This window comes from Numida meleagris, chromosome 7 (assembly GCF_002078875.1).
Source record: "Numida meleagris isolate 19003 breed g44 Domestic line chromosome 7, NumMel1.0, whole genome shotgun sequence".
Classification (NCBI taxonomy): domain Eukaryota; kingdom Metazoa; phylum Chordata; class Aves; order Galliformes; family Numididae; genus Numida; species Numida meleagris.
This window is the reverse complement of record NC_034415.1, coordinates 14,441,446-14,462,431: the sequence shown is the minus strand read 5'-3', so window position 1 is coordinate 14,462,431 and position 20,986 is coordinate 14,441,446. Positions and strand designations below refer to the sequence as shown.

Sequence of the window (20,986 nt, the reverse complement as noted above, 5' to 3'; positions counted from 1 at the left end):
ACTACCTAGATGTAACTTGGTGGTCCCCAGTGCTGACCGCTGAGAGAAATAGGAATTTTCTTTGCACTGTACAGAGGCAAGGAAACTTCAAGGATCTCTCATCCTGAATCAAACCCTTTATCTGTCTCTAAAGAAAACTTTCCATTCTCACAAAAATTGTTCTTACAGTGCTGCCAAGGCACCTTGGGACATCAGCTACCTGGCATAAGTGCCAAATTGCGCAAGTTACTGCTCGTCAGAAGGAACACCTCAGAACTAGCCTTAAGTCATCTCACTGGTAAGCATGAGCACTACAGCCACTCAAAACAGCGACTTCAGTTTCTTGTTTTTACCTATATCCTTCTCTCTTCAAAGTTCTGTTGCTTTTTTTTTCCTTTTCTTTGAATCTGATCCACTGGGGATATTTTTTTTCATTTGCTTTATGACATTTTAAGTATTGAATGTAGCTTTAACTCAGAACACCCAAGTAGGCAGCAAGCTCATTATTTAGCCTTGAGGGAGAGGCAGGCACCTTTGGAAACTGACTCAGAATACAAAGTTAAGTGTCCACAGCATGAATCAACCCTCCCCTCACAGCAACAGCCACTCACCAAGGCCCCTTCAGCACAAGTGACCAACAAAGCCATTCATAATGGGGCAAACAAATAAGCAGAAGAAAAGCAGCATCCTTCATGTTTCTAGATAGCTGGTGCTGTATAGTCTGGGGAAGAGGAGGCTGAGGGGAGAACTCATTGCTCTCTTCAAATACCTGAAAGGTGATTGCAGTAAGAGCGAGGTTGGTCTCTTCTCACTGGTGACAGGACAAGAGGAAATGGCCTCAAGTTGCACCAGGGGGGGTTTAGGTTGGATATCAGGAAAAACGTCTTTCCAGAAAGGGTTGTTAAGCACTGGAACAGGCTCCCCAGGGAGGTGGTTGTGTCACCATCCCTGAATGTGTTTAAAAACCATTTGAATGTGGTGCTCAGGGACATGATTTAGTGGTGGGTTGTTAGAGTTAGGGTAGTAGAGTTATGGTTAGGTTGCAGTTGGACTTGATGATCTTGAAGGTCGTTTCCAACCTGAGCATTTCTATGATTCTATAGTGTCAGACCTGTGGCAGAACATGTCAGAGAGGAGTAAATCCACTCAGAGTAGAAATAAAAATCTTGAACTGATTTTCATAGCAGTCTACACAGAGTCAGAACTCAATGTTTTTTGATGACGTACTTTGACAGACTTCGAACTCCCTATAGAAAAAAAGCAAAGCCACAAACGGAGCTGTTTCAGGTACTCTGAAACTCAAAAAATATTTCCTTTATTGCTCAAAAAATCAATGTGCAGTATACAATAATCACAAAGAGAGCAATCCTTCTTGGTAAGTGGCTGCTTTTGAAATAAGATGCAACATAAAACATACTGCACTTCTGTGCAGCGTCTATCAGCTTTGCATTATTCCCTACAATCCACAGAGATAAGGTGCTTTCAGATAGCAGCAATTTTTTTCATTTTCAGTTTAGTGTTCTCAAGACCACTTACCACAATCATGACAAAATTCCACTTCTATTTCTCACCGTTTTTAAAACAAATGTGAAAGAATCAGCATTATCTTATCTGCAGATTTTAATTCTGCTTCTGAGGAGATGTTGAGTTCACCAACTATCAAAGAACCCAATAGGAATTCAGGCTGCTCAGTACTTCCTCAGGATAATCGTAGAGCCTTGTGGGATCACTCCTGCACATTTATATGCATCTGGAAAGAAAACCTAGAAATTTTCCATCCCAGTTGAAACCATATCAAAGCAAGCGCAACTTTTGAAACCACCATGGGAAGAATCATGAAAAAAGGAAAAAAAATGACATGAAGGAGAGATCTGTCCCCAGAGTTCAGGGCTCAGCAGTAGTTTAACATATACAGGTAACTGTTCACTCACCTCACATTAATCTAATGCCATCTTAATAGGTTCAACACATTGAGTTCATCTGAACAAAATAAGGTAGCAGAAGCTTTTCCAGGGATTTTGTTTCAAGCTAGATTCAATTTAGCAGAAGGAGAGAAGGGGTGAATTCAAGCATATCTATGCAACAGCAGCTATAGTTCCCACTGGAATCAGTGACTCAATAACAACCTGTTGTGATTTATTATCTCTGTTTCGCTAACATCAGTAGTCTGCCAAAACGTGCCGTTTGCTTCTGTGAACTTCCACTAGCAAAACCCCCATCAGCTGAAGCAAGTGAGGACAGGAAAGAACTGCAACAATATAGGAGAGACAAAAATCAGCACAGGACTCTGGCTCCAGACACTTCAGCCTATTGCAGAATGGGTCCACTCCAATCTCCAAATGCCAGAATGTTATTTCTTTCCTTGTTCTTGCAACTTGATTTAATATAAAGCCCAAAACACACACAAAGCTTTTGTTGGAGCAGTGACCCATGAAGACAGCCCACCCTTGAAGCTTAATGAAACACCAATAGATGAAGCCTGAATTTTGAAAAATGGCTTAAATCACTTGGGACATGAGAGAATCTAATATGAACAGTGATAGCCTTAGCAAAACAAGCTCCAAAAAAGAACAGGGCTTGACCATCCCATGAAAGAAGAAACTAAGGCACAAAGACTTGCATAGCTTCCTCTGGTATTTATCAGCAACTTGGGAATTTTGAAGTGTTTCTTCCCAGATGAAAGTGCTTTACACTGAAAGCAAAAGATACTTCCGTGCTATAAAAAAAGTTCCCTGTTTTGGGACATCATGCTACTACATACAGACTTCTTTGCCATGAACTATATCTAGCTTCATAAGTCAAAAATATCAGTTCTCTTACACTTCCATGAAGTAAGTTTTGAATGAAAACAATGCAGGTATTTAAAGATGCTTTACTAGGACTATTGTGCTTTTTCACACTCCTCTTTATTGAATGCAGACAATGTATCACTGTTAAACATGTATTAACCACTCAGTCATTTTCTACCATCTCTACTTCCGACAAAATCCTTCCAGCTGATTGCCAAGAACAGCTCCCATAAGTAGCCTCTGAAATTTCTGGGAGTAAAACAGTTATATAGACTAGAAAAGCAGGATTTTGTCAGGAGGTGAATCAGGCCAAATGAGAAAGCCTCTAAGGAATATTACTATTGTGACAAGCATAATAAATGTTACCGTTTTCTAAACACTGCTTTTAATTAGACACTTAATGTTATTTTCACATTCTTTCAGAAAAGCACGGAAATGGTATGGGAAGGGGGAATACGAACTCTGCCAAGTGGAAAAGGGTAACTATGGGATTATTTCCTGCTTCTAAGTAGAAGAACTATGAAGATTTAAACAAAAAACAAACCCAAGATTCTATAGACATGAAATTGTCCTTTTAAATTCCTCTTCATGGTGTTACACAATGCTGAAAATCTACAGCATTTTACTTTGAATAGTGAAAGGTCACTATTTATACTAAATTTATCACTAGTCATGCACTTCCTATCCTTTCTCACTCTTCTAGCAGAGCACTCTGTTTGCATCTGGGTCTGTTTAGCAAGTGATTGGAAACTTAGTCTCCTGATTTCCCGTTAAATACTAGGCACAGGAAAACAAATAGCACTTGTTTTTCAGTGAGTTTTGTCAGTCATCCAAAATCTAGTGCAAACCATAGAGCAGTTTGTGGTTTGGTGGCAGAGACCCAAAATATGTGAACCATATTTTCATGAAGTAAAAGGAATAAACTAGCTAGTGGCTGAAGAAATAAGAACATCCCTTTTTTTATTCTAAGAAATACACAAATGACTAATAATTAAACCTGTCATTCTAACACTTATTTTTTCTTTACTGCTTTTTCTTTTTTTCTTCTCAAATCTTGAGACAAGAGCATGTGATCTGGTTTTGCATTTATTACTACTGTTCCTTCCTCCACTTTACCAATTTCTTGTCAGGTTATTCACTTCTTAAGTGCTTTTGCATCCACAACTCTTACTCAGCCAATTACCTGAATAACTAACTCAGAAATAGAGCTGAAGCATCACATCCTTAACCAAATACTATAAGCACTACTATCAAGTAGATATTCAAGACTTTTGGGGGGACGAGGATGTGGGGAATCTACTCTAACAGTGATTTCTCTCAGGAAAGCAAAAAGGATTGGGGTCCATTTTTTCATTTAGTTCTGATTAGTTTCACTTGCCCAATAAAGATGTTCCTAGGCTATAAAAGCCATTCAGAAAGCTAACAAATCTGAAGAGAGAAATCACTAGTGAACAGCATCTGCAAAACCCTCTTTCTGGGCAGCTTCATAAACCTTCTGGTTTTCTGCCAAGACATGTTCTTAATAAACTGCTTTTAGGGAAGGAGTGAAATAATGACTTCAGGGGAAGGGAGGAAATTATTTTGTTCTACAGAAATTTAAAATTGTGGTGGTGGGAAAAGTCTGGTCAGGTTTTTCTGCAAAATCAGCCAGTAAAAAGATCAAAGGTATAAGTATTTTCTGCAGGTGTTGCCTAGCTTACATAAAATTGAGATCTGCCATAATCTAACCAGGCTAATCCCCAGTGAAGATGTACTCCCTCTCCCGCTGCCTCTTTCCGGTACAATCCTGGCATTACTTCTTAGTGAAGAAAAAGCAATATTTAGCACAGGTGTTAAATATTCCCCTTGCTGAACTGAGCAGACCTTCCCATCTGCATGCTGCTCTTCCTAGAGGGGGCTGATGGTTCAGCCCAGGAACTCTCCAAGAGAAAGCACCCAGTCCCCAGGCCATTGTCTTTTTGTGACGTGTATGAATATCCAATCAGACTAATATGATTAGGTACATCAGTAGTCAAAGTGGTGTTTTTCAGTGACTTAGGTCAGGCAGAATTCATGCACTCATACATTCCTCGTGTTTTCAGGTTGAAATACCATAATAATTAGGAATGCTGATTTTCAGCATGATGTGAATAAACTCAGGACTTGCTGTACTAAAATCACAGTAATTTTCCTGGCACCACATACTTAACCCATAAAGATATACATAACTCATGTAGACTCTTTGAAAATAACCTTGTCTAAGCCAGATGCAACATTAACACTGTACTACACAGTCACCATATACTCACTTTCTGTAACTCTCATGACGAAATTTGCTCTTTTTGACACTCCCACAGCTTCAACAATCACTCTCCATACTTCTGCTTTCTCCCAGGTAATCTGAGAGAACTCAGCTACAACAGTGGTCAAAGCTCAGGAAAAGCATCTGTTTTCTAATTTGTTTTATATATATATATATATATATTTTTTTTTTTAAGTACGAAAAGCACAAGAGAACTATCTGTAGTTTACAAGAACACTTGTGCACTAAAATATGGCTAATAGAACACACCTGACCTCCCTATCTTGCACAGCATTGAAACATTACATACGCCAAACACAGCATTACAATTCTATAATCATGACTGCATCATTTTTGACTTGAGAATACAGAATATGTGTATTTTACTTCTTCTGTTTACTGCCTCTACCTTCTCCACATGATTTAATGCCTTTTGATTTAATATAGAGAATTACTGTGTCAGTAACTCAGCTGAATGCAATTCAAGGCAGTTCAGAGTGGATTCAAGAATTTCATTTATATGGTTGACAAATGAACCTACCAGGAAAATAATTATTATTTAGATACCTTATGTTAGTTTTTTTTGAGATGCCAACATTTTTTTTTAGGACTATTCACTAATGTTCTGTCTGATTTACAGATGTGGAAAGCAGCACAACAACAAGACAAAGGCAATGGACAAGTAAAGAAGTCCCTTAACCATCATCCCAGACACCTCCCTCCAAAGTACTGTAAGCATCACTGTCCTTCCATTCATTGCATTGCTTGGGGAAAAAAAAAAATCTACAAAGCACTTTGTACTTTTTTCTATACTATAACCATGTCCCTGGAGGCCAGATTTTCTCCACCATTCATTTTAAACTTCTTCCTAAGGGAGGACCTGACCCAAGACAAAAATCCAAGCTTTAACTATATGGAAAGAAGTTGAACTCCAGCCTGACTCAGTGCTACTACTGTATGCTTTCCTGGTCTTCAGGATATATGCTGACACAAGCTTTAAATCTCTTCATTCTTCTCCACATATATAGATAAGTAGATAGATAAAATAATTTTAAAAAAATCAGCAAGCAATCTGAGACCACTTATCTTTGTTGTCTTCAACTAACCCATTGCAGTGGAAACTCAAACAATGAATTCACAGACTGAGGGGAGCAGAGCATCTTACTAACAAAGATACCAAGAATACAAAGTCATAGTTTTACTCTCTGCTGCAACAGAAATATTGTTTAACCTCAGTGTACATTATTTTCTCCACCTGTACAAGGGTACTAACAGCATTTCACATATTGCTTTATTATGTGCTCATATCCTAGAGCTAGCTTCCTTTTTAGAAATAACTTTTGATCTTTTAATATAATTTGTGTATTTATTTATTCAAATAATTTCTCTGTAACAACTTAACTTTATTATGATGCTATACAGGGGCAAATTTAACAGCTAGTACTTGTAAGAAATAAAAAGCCAGGACTTGGCTCCAGAAGTGTTTTCTTTACCACTAACAAGTCCCAGAAGTTGCCAATTAAACATTTTTACTTACCTAACAAGGCCCAATCAATAAAACAGTGTAATTCACAATTTACTTACACTATATTAATAAAATTGTGAATGAACACATTGTACAAAATGTCTGAAAGAGAGGCTGGAAAGACAATGATCATCCTGCCTCAGGCTTCCATAGAGACAGACACAATAGTTATGACACTCCTATGGTATGCATGACACATATTCCTGTTTTGAGCATAGAATTCACAGACATCAAAACATATTTTTATATTTGAAATCCTTTATGATTCAAAATATTCTGTTTTCTGGCTTGTAAGGAGAATGAACAAGATGTAACTGCAGAAGTACATGTATAAGCCAAGTATTTTCAAACAAGATGGGCCAATGAAGCCAATTCTGCACCCCATGCTCCTTACAGCTGTGATTTACACACTTAAGCTTAATTCTATGGAACTTATTGAGGACTCTAGCAAAGGATGAAGGGAGAGTAGAAGAGGTATGTCCACCTGCTCCATGACTCAGCCGGAAATATCTGTAAATAAAAACCCCTGATTCTGCAAAGAGGCAGGTGGCATCTTCAGGTCAGAAGCATGCTGCACTAGTGACTGCAGCGTAGCATGGCCTAACACAGACAAACAGCTCTGCTGGCCAAACTAGAGCTGATCTGTTTCTTTCAGGGGTGGTACACTTGTCCACAAGTTTCACCATTTCCATAGTTTTCTGTGCCACGTGATTCTGTGTGGTTTGTTTTATTTTTTAGAAGAAATCTATAGACAAAACAATATATCTTTTTGAGCAGAATGGAACTGTGGAAAGGCAATAGTCTATTACCACAGGTAAAGCTGTTCAGCCAACTAACGAAAGTCATAACTACTGAGAAACTGGTATACGAGGAATAGGAAGGTTGATGAGCCCCTGATAAGAGATTGAAATAAACTTGTAATGTCTTTTTTGGCACAAATCATGACTGCTGCTGCTCATGTTTTCAAGACTGTTTTTGTTTTCAGGTCTGTTTTGAGTCAGAAGAGATTGAAGCACTTTTCTGAAGCAAACTCTTGGCTAATCATACAGTTTTGGCAGCTAAGGCTTAGGCATACTCCTATTGTTCCTGTCCCTTACTGCAGGCCACTGAGCCAAGCTAAGCAAACCCAGCACAGCCACAGTCTGAACTGTTTCTGCATGGCAGAAACTGATGGCTCTCAGCAGAGTCTCTTCACTTCCAAAGTCAATGTAAGGCAAAGGAAGAAGGAAAACACTGAAGAGAGGAGAAGAGAGGGCTGAAGACAAATAAGCTGAGATGAAATGGGAGTGATGATATAGTAACTGCAGGAGGAGATCAAAAATAAACTGAAAATATGACTAAGTTTTCATTAACTGGTGAAAGGTGCTGTTTCTTTTGGCCGGAAGAAAAATGAGGACTCTTATCATACTGCTGTTCATCATCATCTTCAGTCATTTTCTGAGCAGATCTGAACTGTGCTGGTTGCGTTAGGGGCATACACCATGAATGGTCAACAAGAAGATAACAGTTAAAGAGTCTCTAAAATGTTAATGAGAAAAACTGAGATTGAGAACACTTTTAAAATACAATTTTTTTTTTTATTTAAAACACCTGCCAGTAACAAATGGCACTGGAAACAGGATGGAGTCCTTCACAAGTAAAAATACAAAAGGTCTTCCTTCTCTTGTACTTTGATGGAAGGAAAAAGAAACCAATCTCAGAAAAACTTTTGGTATCCTGTGAACAACAGGACTCTTAGAGAACTTTATGGTGTCCCCATTATACTAAGTCAACAGAGATAAGTGTCCCTTCCCAGCGTGCTAACTGCTGCAGCGCAGAGTATCTTACCCTCCTGCCGATGCACAGTGACACCACTGAGTTCCCTTCCATCAGGTACTGAGGAAGTAGTCAATGCCTACCACAGTCAGTTATACTGGAAGAGCAAAACTGAACCCTATAAGGATATAGCTAAAAATAATCAAGTTTAGTTCTGCAATTAGAGTCGAATATAGTAAAAGCTGCAACTTTAATAACGACAACTCATGATTAGACATGATGTCACACATTAAAAATTTAATCCAAACAACTTGTCTGTTTCACTACAAATAGCAAACTTGAATGTCCTGGCAAACTGTATGGACATGATTTACAAATACTAGGTAATATTTGGATCCTACATTATAAGCAGCGCTCCATTCCTTCTGAGAAATAAAAATGACTTCATTCTAGGCTTAGTTTAGTCATTTCAACAGACCAAGCTTCATTAGAAACAAACATATCTTGGACTCAGTACATACAAATTTTTGTTTGTTCTAAGACCACACAACTGGCATTCACCCCTAACATTTCCCATTGCTTTGAGGGTTTTTTCACAGTATTATCAAACTTCTAATCAGGACAGGCAATCTGTTATAACTTCACATCTTCTTGAACTGGAACTGCTGCTGGTGTTAATAACTACCCAATATGCAGATTATAAAAAAGCAATTTTGGTTTCTTTTACTTGAATTCATATAACAGGTAATTGGGTACTTTTTCCAAACTGCTTTGCCCTACCACCTAACTGCTCCCCAGAGCCTGACACTGAAACCCGACCTCCTGTTAACTTGCTTTTTTTAATATATGTTTAAAAATTTTCCAAATGAATGCCATTAACTCTATGTCTTGTGTGACAAATAGCTATGATACAGAGCAGGCCAGAGGACTGTGTATACTCACAAAGAAAACTCTCCGGATTCCAGGTGCCAGTCTTTCCGTTTTTAGCTTCCAGACCAGAGGCAAAGGAGAGTTGAGAAGAAACACCAGAGGCTTCTGGTGAATATGCACTGATGAAATTGGAGTCAAGTGTAATGTGACCTACATAGAAATAAAGAAATGCATGAGTACTGTGTTACAAGTTTTGAAACAAAAGGGGAATTTGAAACAATGAATCAGAGGTCACTTTTATATACATTATGGCTCCCAGCATCAGACCTTCTGACCCAAGATTATGGATTAATCTACTTTCTAAAAAAAGTCACTCAACAGAGTACAGATAAAATAAAGAATGAAATAGTTAACATTTCTGCTCTATGCTTGCAAAGCACTGCTAAAGTGTTTAAGAAAACCTTGGCAAATGCTGATGAAAAATAGCTTAAGCAAAAGGTCAAACCACTAAGCTGAGAGCTGGAGAACAAGGAGATAAAAAGAACAGCAAAGAAAACTCCAATTTCTGATGGTAGCCTACAAAGCTGGCTTAGAGTACAAAACCTCATCTATTTATGCTATTAGGGCATAAATCTAACCTGCAAAATAAATAAAACTAAACAAACACAAAACAGAAGAAACAAATCGAGAAAAACAATCGAGCAGTACATTAGCTTATGGAAGGAATTCCCAAAGAAATATCAGCATACTCAAGAAAGAAAATGCTAATTAACATCGTGGACAAAAAAAATAGTACATGGTGAACATCAAAAACGTGAGGAAAGCTAAGAGGTGACTTTTTAAACATCCAGTTTTTTTTTTCTGGAAGCCCTTCCTGCCCAGTCCCACTTCTTGCCAGCGCTGCTGCCCTTAGAGAAAAGGTCCAATGCCGGGCAAAATTCAGTGCGTGAAAGAGAACATTCTGTCAGTTTTTAGTATACGAGAACCTGTAAGTGAAATCACAGTATCATTACAGCCACTAGCAAGTTTACTAAGCAGTCAGCATTTGGCCTGATTATACATTCTGCTTTAATGAACAAAATCATTAGGAGATCACAAAGCACACACGGCAAGAAGGCAAAGTTACGTCTCAGCAGCAGACTGAAGGTAGGTTCCCTGATGAAGAAACACAGCTCTTTGAACATGCACACAACCACAAAACGCAGGGTGGTTCAGAATACAGAGCATACAGGTAATTCAGAATGAGTTCTGTCTCCTGCTAGAGAAACTAAATGCATTGTTTACTGCATTACTCTTACATAGTGGTAAATATCAGTTTACTACTAAAGTAAATGCAGATTTATGTAACTAGATAGAAGCTAGAAACCAAACTGAGTATTAGATGGCCATCATTGCTTAAAACTTTTTCAAAAAAAGAAAAATGAAATGAGATTTTACCATCAAGTGGTTGAACCAACACATCTGTTCTAAAGCAATAACATTTGTTCTTTCCAGAACCAAGTGCACGCTGGGCAATGCTGACTGCAGAAAGGCTGAGCAACTCCATTTCCCAAGTAAACTTAGCCACATTTCCAAGCCCTTGATCTCTCTCTACAGGTGGCCTATTTGTATTTATGCAGTTCCAGAAGAAAGCATGAAGTATAACAGATTAGTCTGTCTTCTGAGGACAGCATTTCTTTCCATTTTCAGCCTCAAAAGAATAAAATAGCTCCTTTTAGGAAACTGCAGGATGTTAGCTCTCTGAATGGTAACACAAAATGACACAGACTTCAGACATCAAGCGGTCATGATCTTAGTTATGAAAACTGCTTTAAAGTATCAGGCTAAAAGGTCAAAATAATTCTGTTAGCTGAAAAAAAAAAGATACAATTCTTTGTTTTTAAAAGGCTCCCACCTGGTTGCTCCATCTAGAAATTAAAAGAGCTGAAAGTGAAAAAAGTTGTTTAGAATTGGTATTAAATTCACTGCTATTAAAAAGCTTTCATTAATTCTTGTGGTATTTCAGCTGTAATCATGCCTAATGAGCAATAAGCTGTTTAAACTATTAAACATAATTACCTTGTTCTGGGGTTATGTAATATAGTTTTCTTACAAAGCAATACAAATATTGTAATATAAATTTACCAAAACAGCCAAGTTTTATCTTTTGCAGTCCTTATCTGGCAAACAAGTTCAAATTTTAGTCTCATATTTTTTCAGTTCCAAATGGCATGAAGAACATCTGACTGTAAACTCTACAAACTCAAACCTGCCAACAAAAAAGACTCCTACACTAAATGCAGTGAATATTGTATTTGTCCAATCTTATTGTATGTATCCATAGCCACATTTTCACTACCAAATGATAACTGCTTCTTCTGATCACAAACTAAGCACAGGCTAATGTAAATATTAATGAAGTGAGCTGTAATATAGGTTTCTGTACTTAAATAACCAAGAATAGAAAAACATTAACAATCTCCTGACATTGTCTGGTTGGAGCACACAGTTTAGGTGTGCACACTGCTTGTGTTTTTATTAGAACACTAAGTTAATTAAAAGAAGATGCTCCTGTAGACATTTTGAAAATTTTTGCTGTTTAAAATCTCTGCTATTTATTGAAATCAAACAATTATAAGAAACATAACACACTGAACCCTTCATCTCAGAAATAGGCCAAATCTTTTGGGTGATTAGAAAATGGAGAAATATCTCTGTTTCAACTGATGTCAGACAGGTCTATCCAGAGCCAACATCCACCAGACAAGACAGATGTTTTTGACTTCATGAAGATTTCTGCCTGTTAGTTTTGTCACATGAAAGAGCATAAAGAGAACTCACACCACCTTAGAGAGAAAATCAGACTCTTTGCAACTGGATCTACTATTAGATTTTCTAGTTGCTATTACAAGCATGCATATAATACATACATACATGATTATGTACACCTACGAAAATATGGTATCTATGGAAATAAAGCTCTTCAGAAGTGGTGGTGTATTTATGAATGCGTTTGGCTGGAGCTGTTGCATAAGTTCTGTCCCATAATGAATTTTTCCTACATTTCTGCATGAAAAGTGCAGGCTGGTCCATAAGAAAAGCTGTAAGACATTAATCCAAAAATTAATTTTTCATATGCAAATCAAGTGCTCTTGTGTAAAAAATCTGCATAAATGGGATTTTGCATTACTGCACTCTTCATTTTGCTCATGAGCATGGCAGCAAATTGCTTAATGTGGAATTCATATCCCTAGTCCCAGATCTGCCAAATAATACAGTTCACATGCACACCCTCTGTGCAGCCTCTGTCACTATATTCCCTGGCATAGACTTTCCCTGTCACTGTTCCTCTTGGAGTCCTCAGCACCAGTGCAGCTTTACCAGATTAAAAAAAATCCACAGAGATGCTCAACCTCTGCTCAGGACCATTGTGGTCACTTCTAGCACCGGGGCAGCCCTGACTGAATACAACCATCCCCAATGAGGATACCTATAGAAGTAGTTCTCATAGCATAACAAAAACGTCATTTCAGTTAGAGTGCCCCCACTGTTCATCAAGGAACCCATGTATCAGCTGAGTTTGACATGGTGCTCCCCTTCTCCCAGCCACATTTTCCTCCTTTCTCATCTTAGCCAGTGAGCTCTGCAGGGCACATTCTTTTTCAAAGGTCTAGACAGTTCATAGCACTTTCTAAACACTGCATATAATAACAAAAAGGTACTGGATATTTCCAAACCACCAACAAAATGTTTCTAATTAATAGCAGAAAATCTAACTTGAAGTTTTCCCTTTCTTTTTAGCATTTTCAGTGGCAGAACTCGTACCATGAAATATTCATGTGAAGCATTGCCCAGAAACCCAGTTTTGGGTTTGCACTGCAAACCAGTTCTATGTGTGTTCAGCTCTGTACAGCTACATATGAAGACATGGTGCAAAATGCTGAACCCATTAATAAACACAGTTGTAAAATCCACTACTTTTCTAAATCACCCACAGAAACTTACTATTATTTAAAATGATGGATCTATAGAGATGTTCTCCATGCACTCTTGTAGGCTTGTACAAACTTACAAAATACACACATTTTGTGCTTCTCACCAACATACTACCTCAGTATCTCAGATAACTCTACAAGAGCAGTTTGGTCAAACAATACCAAAAGAAAACTAAACCAGCATCATTAAGTATACTAAAGCACCCAGTCCATTTAACAATCAGCTGCTACTGTTCTGTCCTTGTTATTTTTAAAACATGTGAAGGAACAGCACATTAACCAAGCAGACAGCAGCATAACAACAGTACAGGGAAATAAGCTGCTGTGGTCCAACACATCCCTTGCTGCCTGCAAAGGGCTCATTTGAGTACCAAGCTGGTGAGTACCAGCACAGTCCCCATGCAGGCAGTGCTAGGCCAGACTTTACGGGCACTTGGCCATCACTGCACGTTTCAGCAAGGCTCAGGTGCAGGAGCTGTTTTGTAGAGCAAAGCTGCTCTTCCAGGCTCAGGTCTGTTCTTCCTGGTTCCCTTTTGCATGCAAGTCACTCCTTCAAATAAGTGACTAATTTGTAAAGTATATGACAACTTGGTCATAGGTGAAAAAAATTAAACTAAGGCTATTCTAAAAATGTGTACAACAAAACCTACCAATTCATTAAAATGTGCATACAAACAAGAAAGAATGCAACTACAACTAGGAAATGAGCCACAGAGCAGCTTTGCCTTTCTTCTAGAATGAATCTTTCACTGTATTTTATGAAAACTGTTTTTAAAAAAAAAAACACTTCAGAAAGACACAACATTTCATAGGTGCCATGTCTATCGGACAGAAGCTGGCATAACTTAGCCAGCTCCGTTTGCATGGGCTCACACTCATCACTACTGTCTGTCGACAGTTTGCAAAGTTCCTTTAAGGTCTCCGCAGATGCGTGCGATAGCAGCAAGGTTAGGGCGGCTGCAGCAGTTCCGTCTCCCTGGAGATCATGGTTTCATGGATGGCTGAGTATCACCACAGCAACAAACTACAAAAACAGTCTATGGGCTCCTGCCCCACTACTCTGCTAGAGCAATTTGTACTACGTGAAAGGCAAGGGCACAAAAGTTGAAAACTGATCAAAGTAAACACTGCTGCTAAAAAGTACCATTCTGTTTTGCTGACTTTAAGGTATCAAATCACAGACTGTGTTTTGTTCTAAAAGATGAAAGTCAAGTGCCAAGGATTTGCGAGGCTGAATTAACTATTCCAGTCTGAAGTCCTTAAGATAAATCCATAGCACTTTTTCCAAAACAGCCATCGTGAATTTGTGCTAATAAACCAGGACAAAATAGGCTGTGTTGGACTGAATTACGCTGCGCAGGCTAGGACAGCTGTTTCATAAGACAGAAGAGGAAAATGAATTTTAACTCACAGATCATAATAATGGAAGCAAGTTTTCTGACTTACTAGTGATGCACCGAAGATGGATTTAGGACAACTTAATGCACAGCTGCAGAGATGAAGTTAATTGGTACAAAGCAGATGAGAAGAGAAAATGGATTTTTTTTTTAACGTATCACTGCCATTATAAGTGCTTTCAATCTTTCTAATATAATACTTACAGGACAAATTATTCTAAATTGAAAGAAAAGATAATATGAAGAAGCTTATCTTTACAGTTCATTAGTAATACAGTGTATATACATATATACTAATAAGTAGTGGATAGTGTAAGTATATATTATATAGTATATATAGTGTAAATATATTAGTGTATACTATCCACTGTAAGATATTTAGACATTCTACTGAAATTCACTTGAAAAATTTTAGTGCCAATACATTTGCTGTAAAAGAGCACAGTAAAGGATAACCCACGAACCCACCTCAAATGGTGAGATCTGGTACTGTGCCATTTCTAAACACTGTTTATCAATTGCTTTGAGAAGGATCTCCAGGCCATTTTATTTTTTCATTTTCAAGACAAAAGTAAAGAAGTGCTGTACTTTTTTACACAGGGACTAAGAGTTCAAAATGGAACATGTATTTTATCAATTTCTTGGTATTTTTGCTATGCTCCTTAAATATTGTGTTACAAATTTGATATCAAGCTAGCTACAGTAGATTGCAATGAACAGCTTTCAGGAGCCAACAGTTTCTGGGAGGGAGTTTGCAGATTTTTCCAGGAAAGACAAACTATGTTCATATGGAATTACCGCTAAAGGAAATTTTGCCATCGCTGCAGCCTTTGCCAAAGAGACACCAAGCTGTTTTCTCTTCAGGCCAGAACTAAAGGGATGCTGCTGCTGGAATAGCACTAACACAAGGCAAGCACACAGCAACCCCACGCAACCACATGGTGAGCAACACAGAGATGCCAGGAGAGAGCGGGGTTGTTTATTTTATCCTAAACACATGGTTATAAATGGATTGGCATTGCCTGAATCTTCTCATCCACATCCTACAGAGACAACCCGATCAACTGAACAGCAGTTTTAGTTCAGCTGTGAAAATCATGGGAAAGATTCACCCTGGCACAATTCCACTGAAGCTCATGGCATTAAGCCAGAGATGATGTGGTCCCACACATTACCTAGTAAAAAAAGCATACTATTGCTCAATCTGCTGACCCTTGTGATCTACCACTCAGATGGGAATACTGAGCTGCATCAAGGAGAGGAGGCAAAAAACCAGGAAGTTTGATATGGACAACCCAAGTGATTTAGGGCCCACTGCACACTTTTTGTTAGGAATTACCATCAGAAACCTTTGAATGCAAGGTGTTTGAAAACATCACAGTAAGAAGAGTACATTAGAGCACATTAGAGCACAGTGGCATGCTGTATGGTATCAACATACCGCTCAGTATCTGGCAAACGTGTCATCTGTTCATAACTGATCTTGTATCACACCAGTAACATCTTCTCCTCACAAGTACAAGGGTAAGTAACTGTTCTGGTAACAGAAGACTCTGAAAAGCCCATCCAGAAAGCACCAAAACTCATACAGTGTCAGAAAGCTCTGACACAAGGACATTACAAAGAACGCTTCTAATTTTCAAAAAACATTGTATCATTTCTGACCACAGCTCACTCACATAATTTATCTTTAGACAAAAATGGAGCCAGTTAATTTCTAATGTTCTAAAGCTGTTATTTTAAGCAGGAGCTGCCAAATGTAATCATATTATATTAGATATTAATCATTTATGCAAATACATAAGTAATCCAGAAATTAGGACCAAAGCTGTCCCAGGAACAAAAAACTTGGCAAGTGGGCAGGGCAGTTACTGAAGTTCTATTCATGTTAGCAAATTGTATTGCTTTAACAGTGCAGGAATAACAAAACAGAAAAAAAGGAAAGTTAGTTTATATAAGGAAAGCTATCTCAGAGCACAAAGGGGAATAAGTCATACTTACATCAGTACAACTACTTCTGCACTGATTTTAAAATTATAACGCAGTGTACTGATGGGCTTTTGCTAGGGATTGTACATACATGTAAACAGCCTACCTGAACTTCCTTTACTTGTATTACACAAGATCCAGCTTTCCCCATGGGAATATATCTCAAAACAGTTTTTATGTCTTTGATATCTCAGTATTGTACGGTTTAGAGAACCAGAGATCTCCTGAAAAATTAACGTTTCAAAACTTTCTGGCTGCATCAAATGGAGCAGCCTCTGCGCAAACTTCTCTGCTCTGTCAGCTAAATTTAATCTCCAGATGTGATCCTCATCTTCAGCACCTGCAGAGCATGGGCTGCCTCTAGCAACCAGCCCTGCAGTGCAATGGAAAACCCATGCCCAGCTTCACGAGACTGGGACCACTGCACCCATTCCTCCTTTGACCCAAACAAGATGCTCAGACTCCCAAAGATTAAGTGAAACCATTTGAGCCATCTGCCCTTCCACAAAGCCGTCAGGCTTCCCAGCACTTGAAACCTAAAAACATGAAAACTCACTCAGCTTTGCATAAATCAGTAGATGTCAATACTGTTCACATGCTGTATAATGAATCCCAAGGGGAAATTCCTCCCTTTATACATCTTGTGGGAAAATTTCTTTTTGTCTTTACATATGTTTATGGGCACAAGATCCATTCCTGCAAGTCTTGACTACAGTATCTGCCCTACTGTTGTCCTATTCACAAAATGGTATCACATCAGACTTGCAATTTTTATTTTTAACAGTTAAGATAGAAGACTCATGGGAAAAGGATACATTTTCCCCAGATGACATTCTGCTCTGTACTTACGTGTACATGCATTGCATATCTAAGCTCTTCTTTGGTGACTCACTTGAGCTGCAAGGTAAGTTGAATGTCATACTCCTCTTCCCCCATCCCTAGGCTATTATCAAATACTTATGTCTTAGCATTAACATTGCCTAGTGTCCTAAAAAAAAAAAAAAAAAAGCAGAAGGGGTGGAGAGGCTAACATGTTTGAGGCTTTGTGAGCACAAAATGTAAAAACAGTTCCTGTTCCAAGGGAAATGCTTCTTACATTGACAAATATAAGATCACTATGTTCAGACAGAACTATTTTCCTTAAAGGCATCTGAGGTACTCTGAGTAAATCTACACAGACTTTTTAGGTAGATAGAAGTTCCTGCTGCCTGTATTTTTAGCAGCTTAGATATGCACTAGCCACCTAACCAGAAACTACGTGGCTGCATTAATGTACCACTGCAGTACTAATGCATCTCACCTCTCTCCATGGGTCTCATTAGTCACAGATCAGCTCAAACTAATCATAGTTCAGAGACTCAGTGTCAGCACAACCTCATGTCTTATAGCCTCTGACTGCAGACACAGCAAGTTCATCTCAACTGCAAAACACCATGTAAACTTCACCATGTAAATTTAACATAGCACATGGTGTTCTGAGAGCATCATGGCAAAACTGGAATCTGAACAATGGATTTCCAAATTTGAGAGTAAATCCTGAACAGATGAACACAGTACTTTCTGCTATTCCAAAAGTTGCAGGTAGAGAAGGGGAAGAGGCTGAGACAAGGAGGCTTCACGAAGCAAGAAAAGACTGCTTGCAAGACATGCGAAAAAGACAATGGAAGACTGCAGGACAAGGGGTTACTCCAGTTGACAGCCTCTGCATGTAAGAAGCTTTGCTCCTCAAAGTTTTGCCAGACCACACATTGATCCAGATGAGTGGAAAACAGAAACACCATTCTGCAGGTGTCTTTTAGAAAGGCACAGTCAAATAGAGAAGTGTAAAATATGGAGCTCACATTTTTATTGGACATATAAAACCAAATTCTTCCTTTCCAAGCCCAGGAAGAGAACAGCAGGCATAAGCATGAGTCAAAAACTGAAAATGTAAGCAGCAGCACCAGATTTAGGAAATGGCTTTGTTTACTTTATTGTCACTAACCTATCAGCCTGAGTAAAAAGTGCTGCAAGCGTGTCTACAAGACTTAATTTACATTATATTTGTGAGTGAAAGCACAAAGAAAACTGCCTTCAAAAGATTCAAGCACTGTAACCAATACATCGTCTTTCTATTCCCCTAACATCAGGCAGGTCTTCATTCTTTCCAATTTTTTCCTGTTCTCAAACTTCAAAAAAAAATTGTAACTTTTAGACCGTACAAGCAAACTAGTATTTGGGGAATACTTCAGAGAATGAAATTACACTGAGTACTTGAAAAAAAAGCCCTAAGGAACCAAATTTTCTCAGTTTAATCAGTTCTCCCCGTACATGTAAGACTGCTCAAATTTGTATACACTTACAGAATCAAAGCCATGAACACCCAACAAAACCCTCCAGAAGAATTGGTGAGGCTGTCATGCAAGACGTTTCACACACAAAGACACCATTCTGAGCATTTCTTATCTGCACAGTCTTGCTGATTCTTGCTCGAAAAGAAATTTACTACAGAAAACACTGTCTTGCTTTCCATCTAGCAGTGTAAAAATGCATTGCAGTTTGCCACATGCAATGGTTTTCCATATAGCTCCAGGTGCATTCTCAGTCTATTTTATCCTATTCTAAGTGTCTCCTGAAAGCCAAATAAACAGTGGAGGCAACAATGCATGTTCTAACAGTCTATTCAGAAAAAAAAAAAATTTAAGAAGCAAGTGCCCCTGTGCTTCTCTGCTAAACAACAACACAGCGTAACATTTCCCAAGGGGCCTTAAAATTTCACTTGAGCACTTGCATGCCCTAATAGAATGCCACCACTGCCATGCTTAGCTTATACTACGCAAGCACCAATCATAAAAACGTCTCCATCTTTTAAACTGCCAAAACAAATGCTAAAGAGACACGGTCAACTATAAATTACCTATAATTTCTACAAACTTTTTAAAACAACCTAAATTTCATCTATTTATACCTCTTGGTGGTGCTATTTTTGTATCTTCTCCTAGAAATAAGTTTTACCACTGTGGAAGTGCTCTGTTTAGGTTTCACATGGAAAATGAGAAACTCATCTAGAGAAACAAAAACTTGAGTGCATGAAAACTGTTAGCAAGAGCACAATCTATGTACATTCAAAAAAAAAAAAGTGGATTAAAATGTTTTTTTCCTCTTCTCACACCTTCCCACCACAGATCTTACTTTCTCAGTTGATCTAGGAAAGTAAACATGAAGCACTGCAAGCCACACACAATTTATGTTGGAAATTTTCCCTGCTGCTGGGAACAACTGGAGAGCAACTCCATCAATTCCAACTTCAGCATCAAACAGACAGACCAGAGAACAACATAAACACAGCCACTCATGGCAAGTGCTGCTTCAACATCTCTCTCACACACACACAAGCCCAAAGACAGACTAGAGCCTGCCCATCAAGTTTAAGATACAAATGGATTTCTGGAAATGCCATCACTTCCATAACTATCTTTTCTTGGTAAAGTAACTATAGACAAATACTCCGAGCCACGCCAAATAGAAAGAAGTTTTAAGGAGAGAACTAGAGATCAAGAATTTGGATCACAGTTTATAATCAAAATCACAGCACATGCATCTGCCTGAAAGAACACACGCATGCATGTGCACAACGTGCTTACACGCATGTGAGAAGTGGAGAGGAAGAAAGAATGGTAAACCCTGTAGTAAAGGCTGGGGCAGCTGTCCAGTTCTCTCTACAATCCCATAACAGCAAAGCAGCATCTGTGGGTGCATGCAGCAGAGGAAAATAAGTGTCAGTAAGACGGTCCAACTTCCAGCTTCTAACAGGCCATTTTAAAAACAGTCAGCAAAACTGAAACTCCAAGCAATCAGAAAAGTCATTCTTTTTTCCTTTGAACACTTTAGCCTCTTGAGGTGTGCCTTGGCATTACTTCACACCGTTCCAAGCAGCTCTATGAAACAGAATAGGTCTCATTTTCTGTGCACAGAAAACAATCCTATTTCTTAAATCAGAAAACGCCATGGGTTTGCACAGCACTTTCCAAGTTCTGTGAAGTCACCGTTGTCTCTTTAAGAGTAGTCAGGCACCAGGCAGTGCTCCTGCAGGACAGCAGCTCTGCACAAACAACCTCTTCTGGTGGACACAGGACTTCCTCTGGCAGTTTTGGTGGGCAGAGCATGAAATGATTGCCAAACTCTGTGACCAGCAATTCCTGAGCTGACTCAAAACAACCCACAGTGACTGCAGGCCAGGGCAAACAAAAAAAAAAAAGCCACATTAAAAAAGGCTGGATTTTATGCAAGTACACATGCTAACAAAGAAAAGAGGAGGAAGAGAGTTGTGAGCCTTTCCTGAATGAAGGCCGAGGTGTCTTTCGTTTTTAAAGATACGGCAATGTCGTGTCCACTAATCAAGGCAGTTAAGATATCTGTTTCACTGCAGTGTATCAGCTGTATGGGAG

At 38.6% G+C, this 20,986-nt stretch overlaps 1 protein-coding gene across 2 annotated transcripts in view; it reads right to left on the bottom strand.

The window, feature by feature from the left end:
* Positions 1-20,986, bottom strand: part of TGFBR3 (transforming growth factor beta receptor 3) — a 117,773-nt gene that overhangs the window by 40,855 nt on the left and 55,932 nt on the right. For both annotated transcript variants that reach the window (XM_021404089.1, XM_021404088.1), the window contains exon 4: positions 9,272-9,409. In XM_021404089.1, coding sequence (XP_021259764.1) covers positions 9,272-9,409 — 138 coding nt within the window. The remainder of the gene's footprint in view (positions 1-9,271; positions 9,410-20,986) is intronic.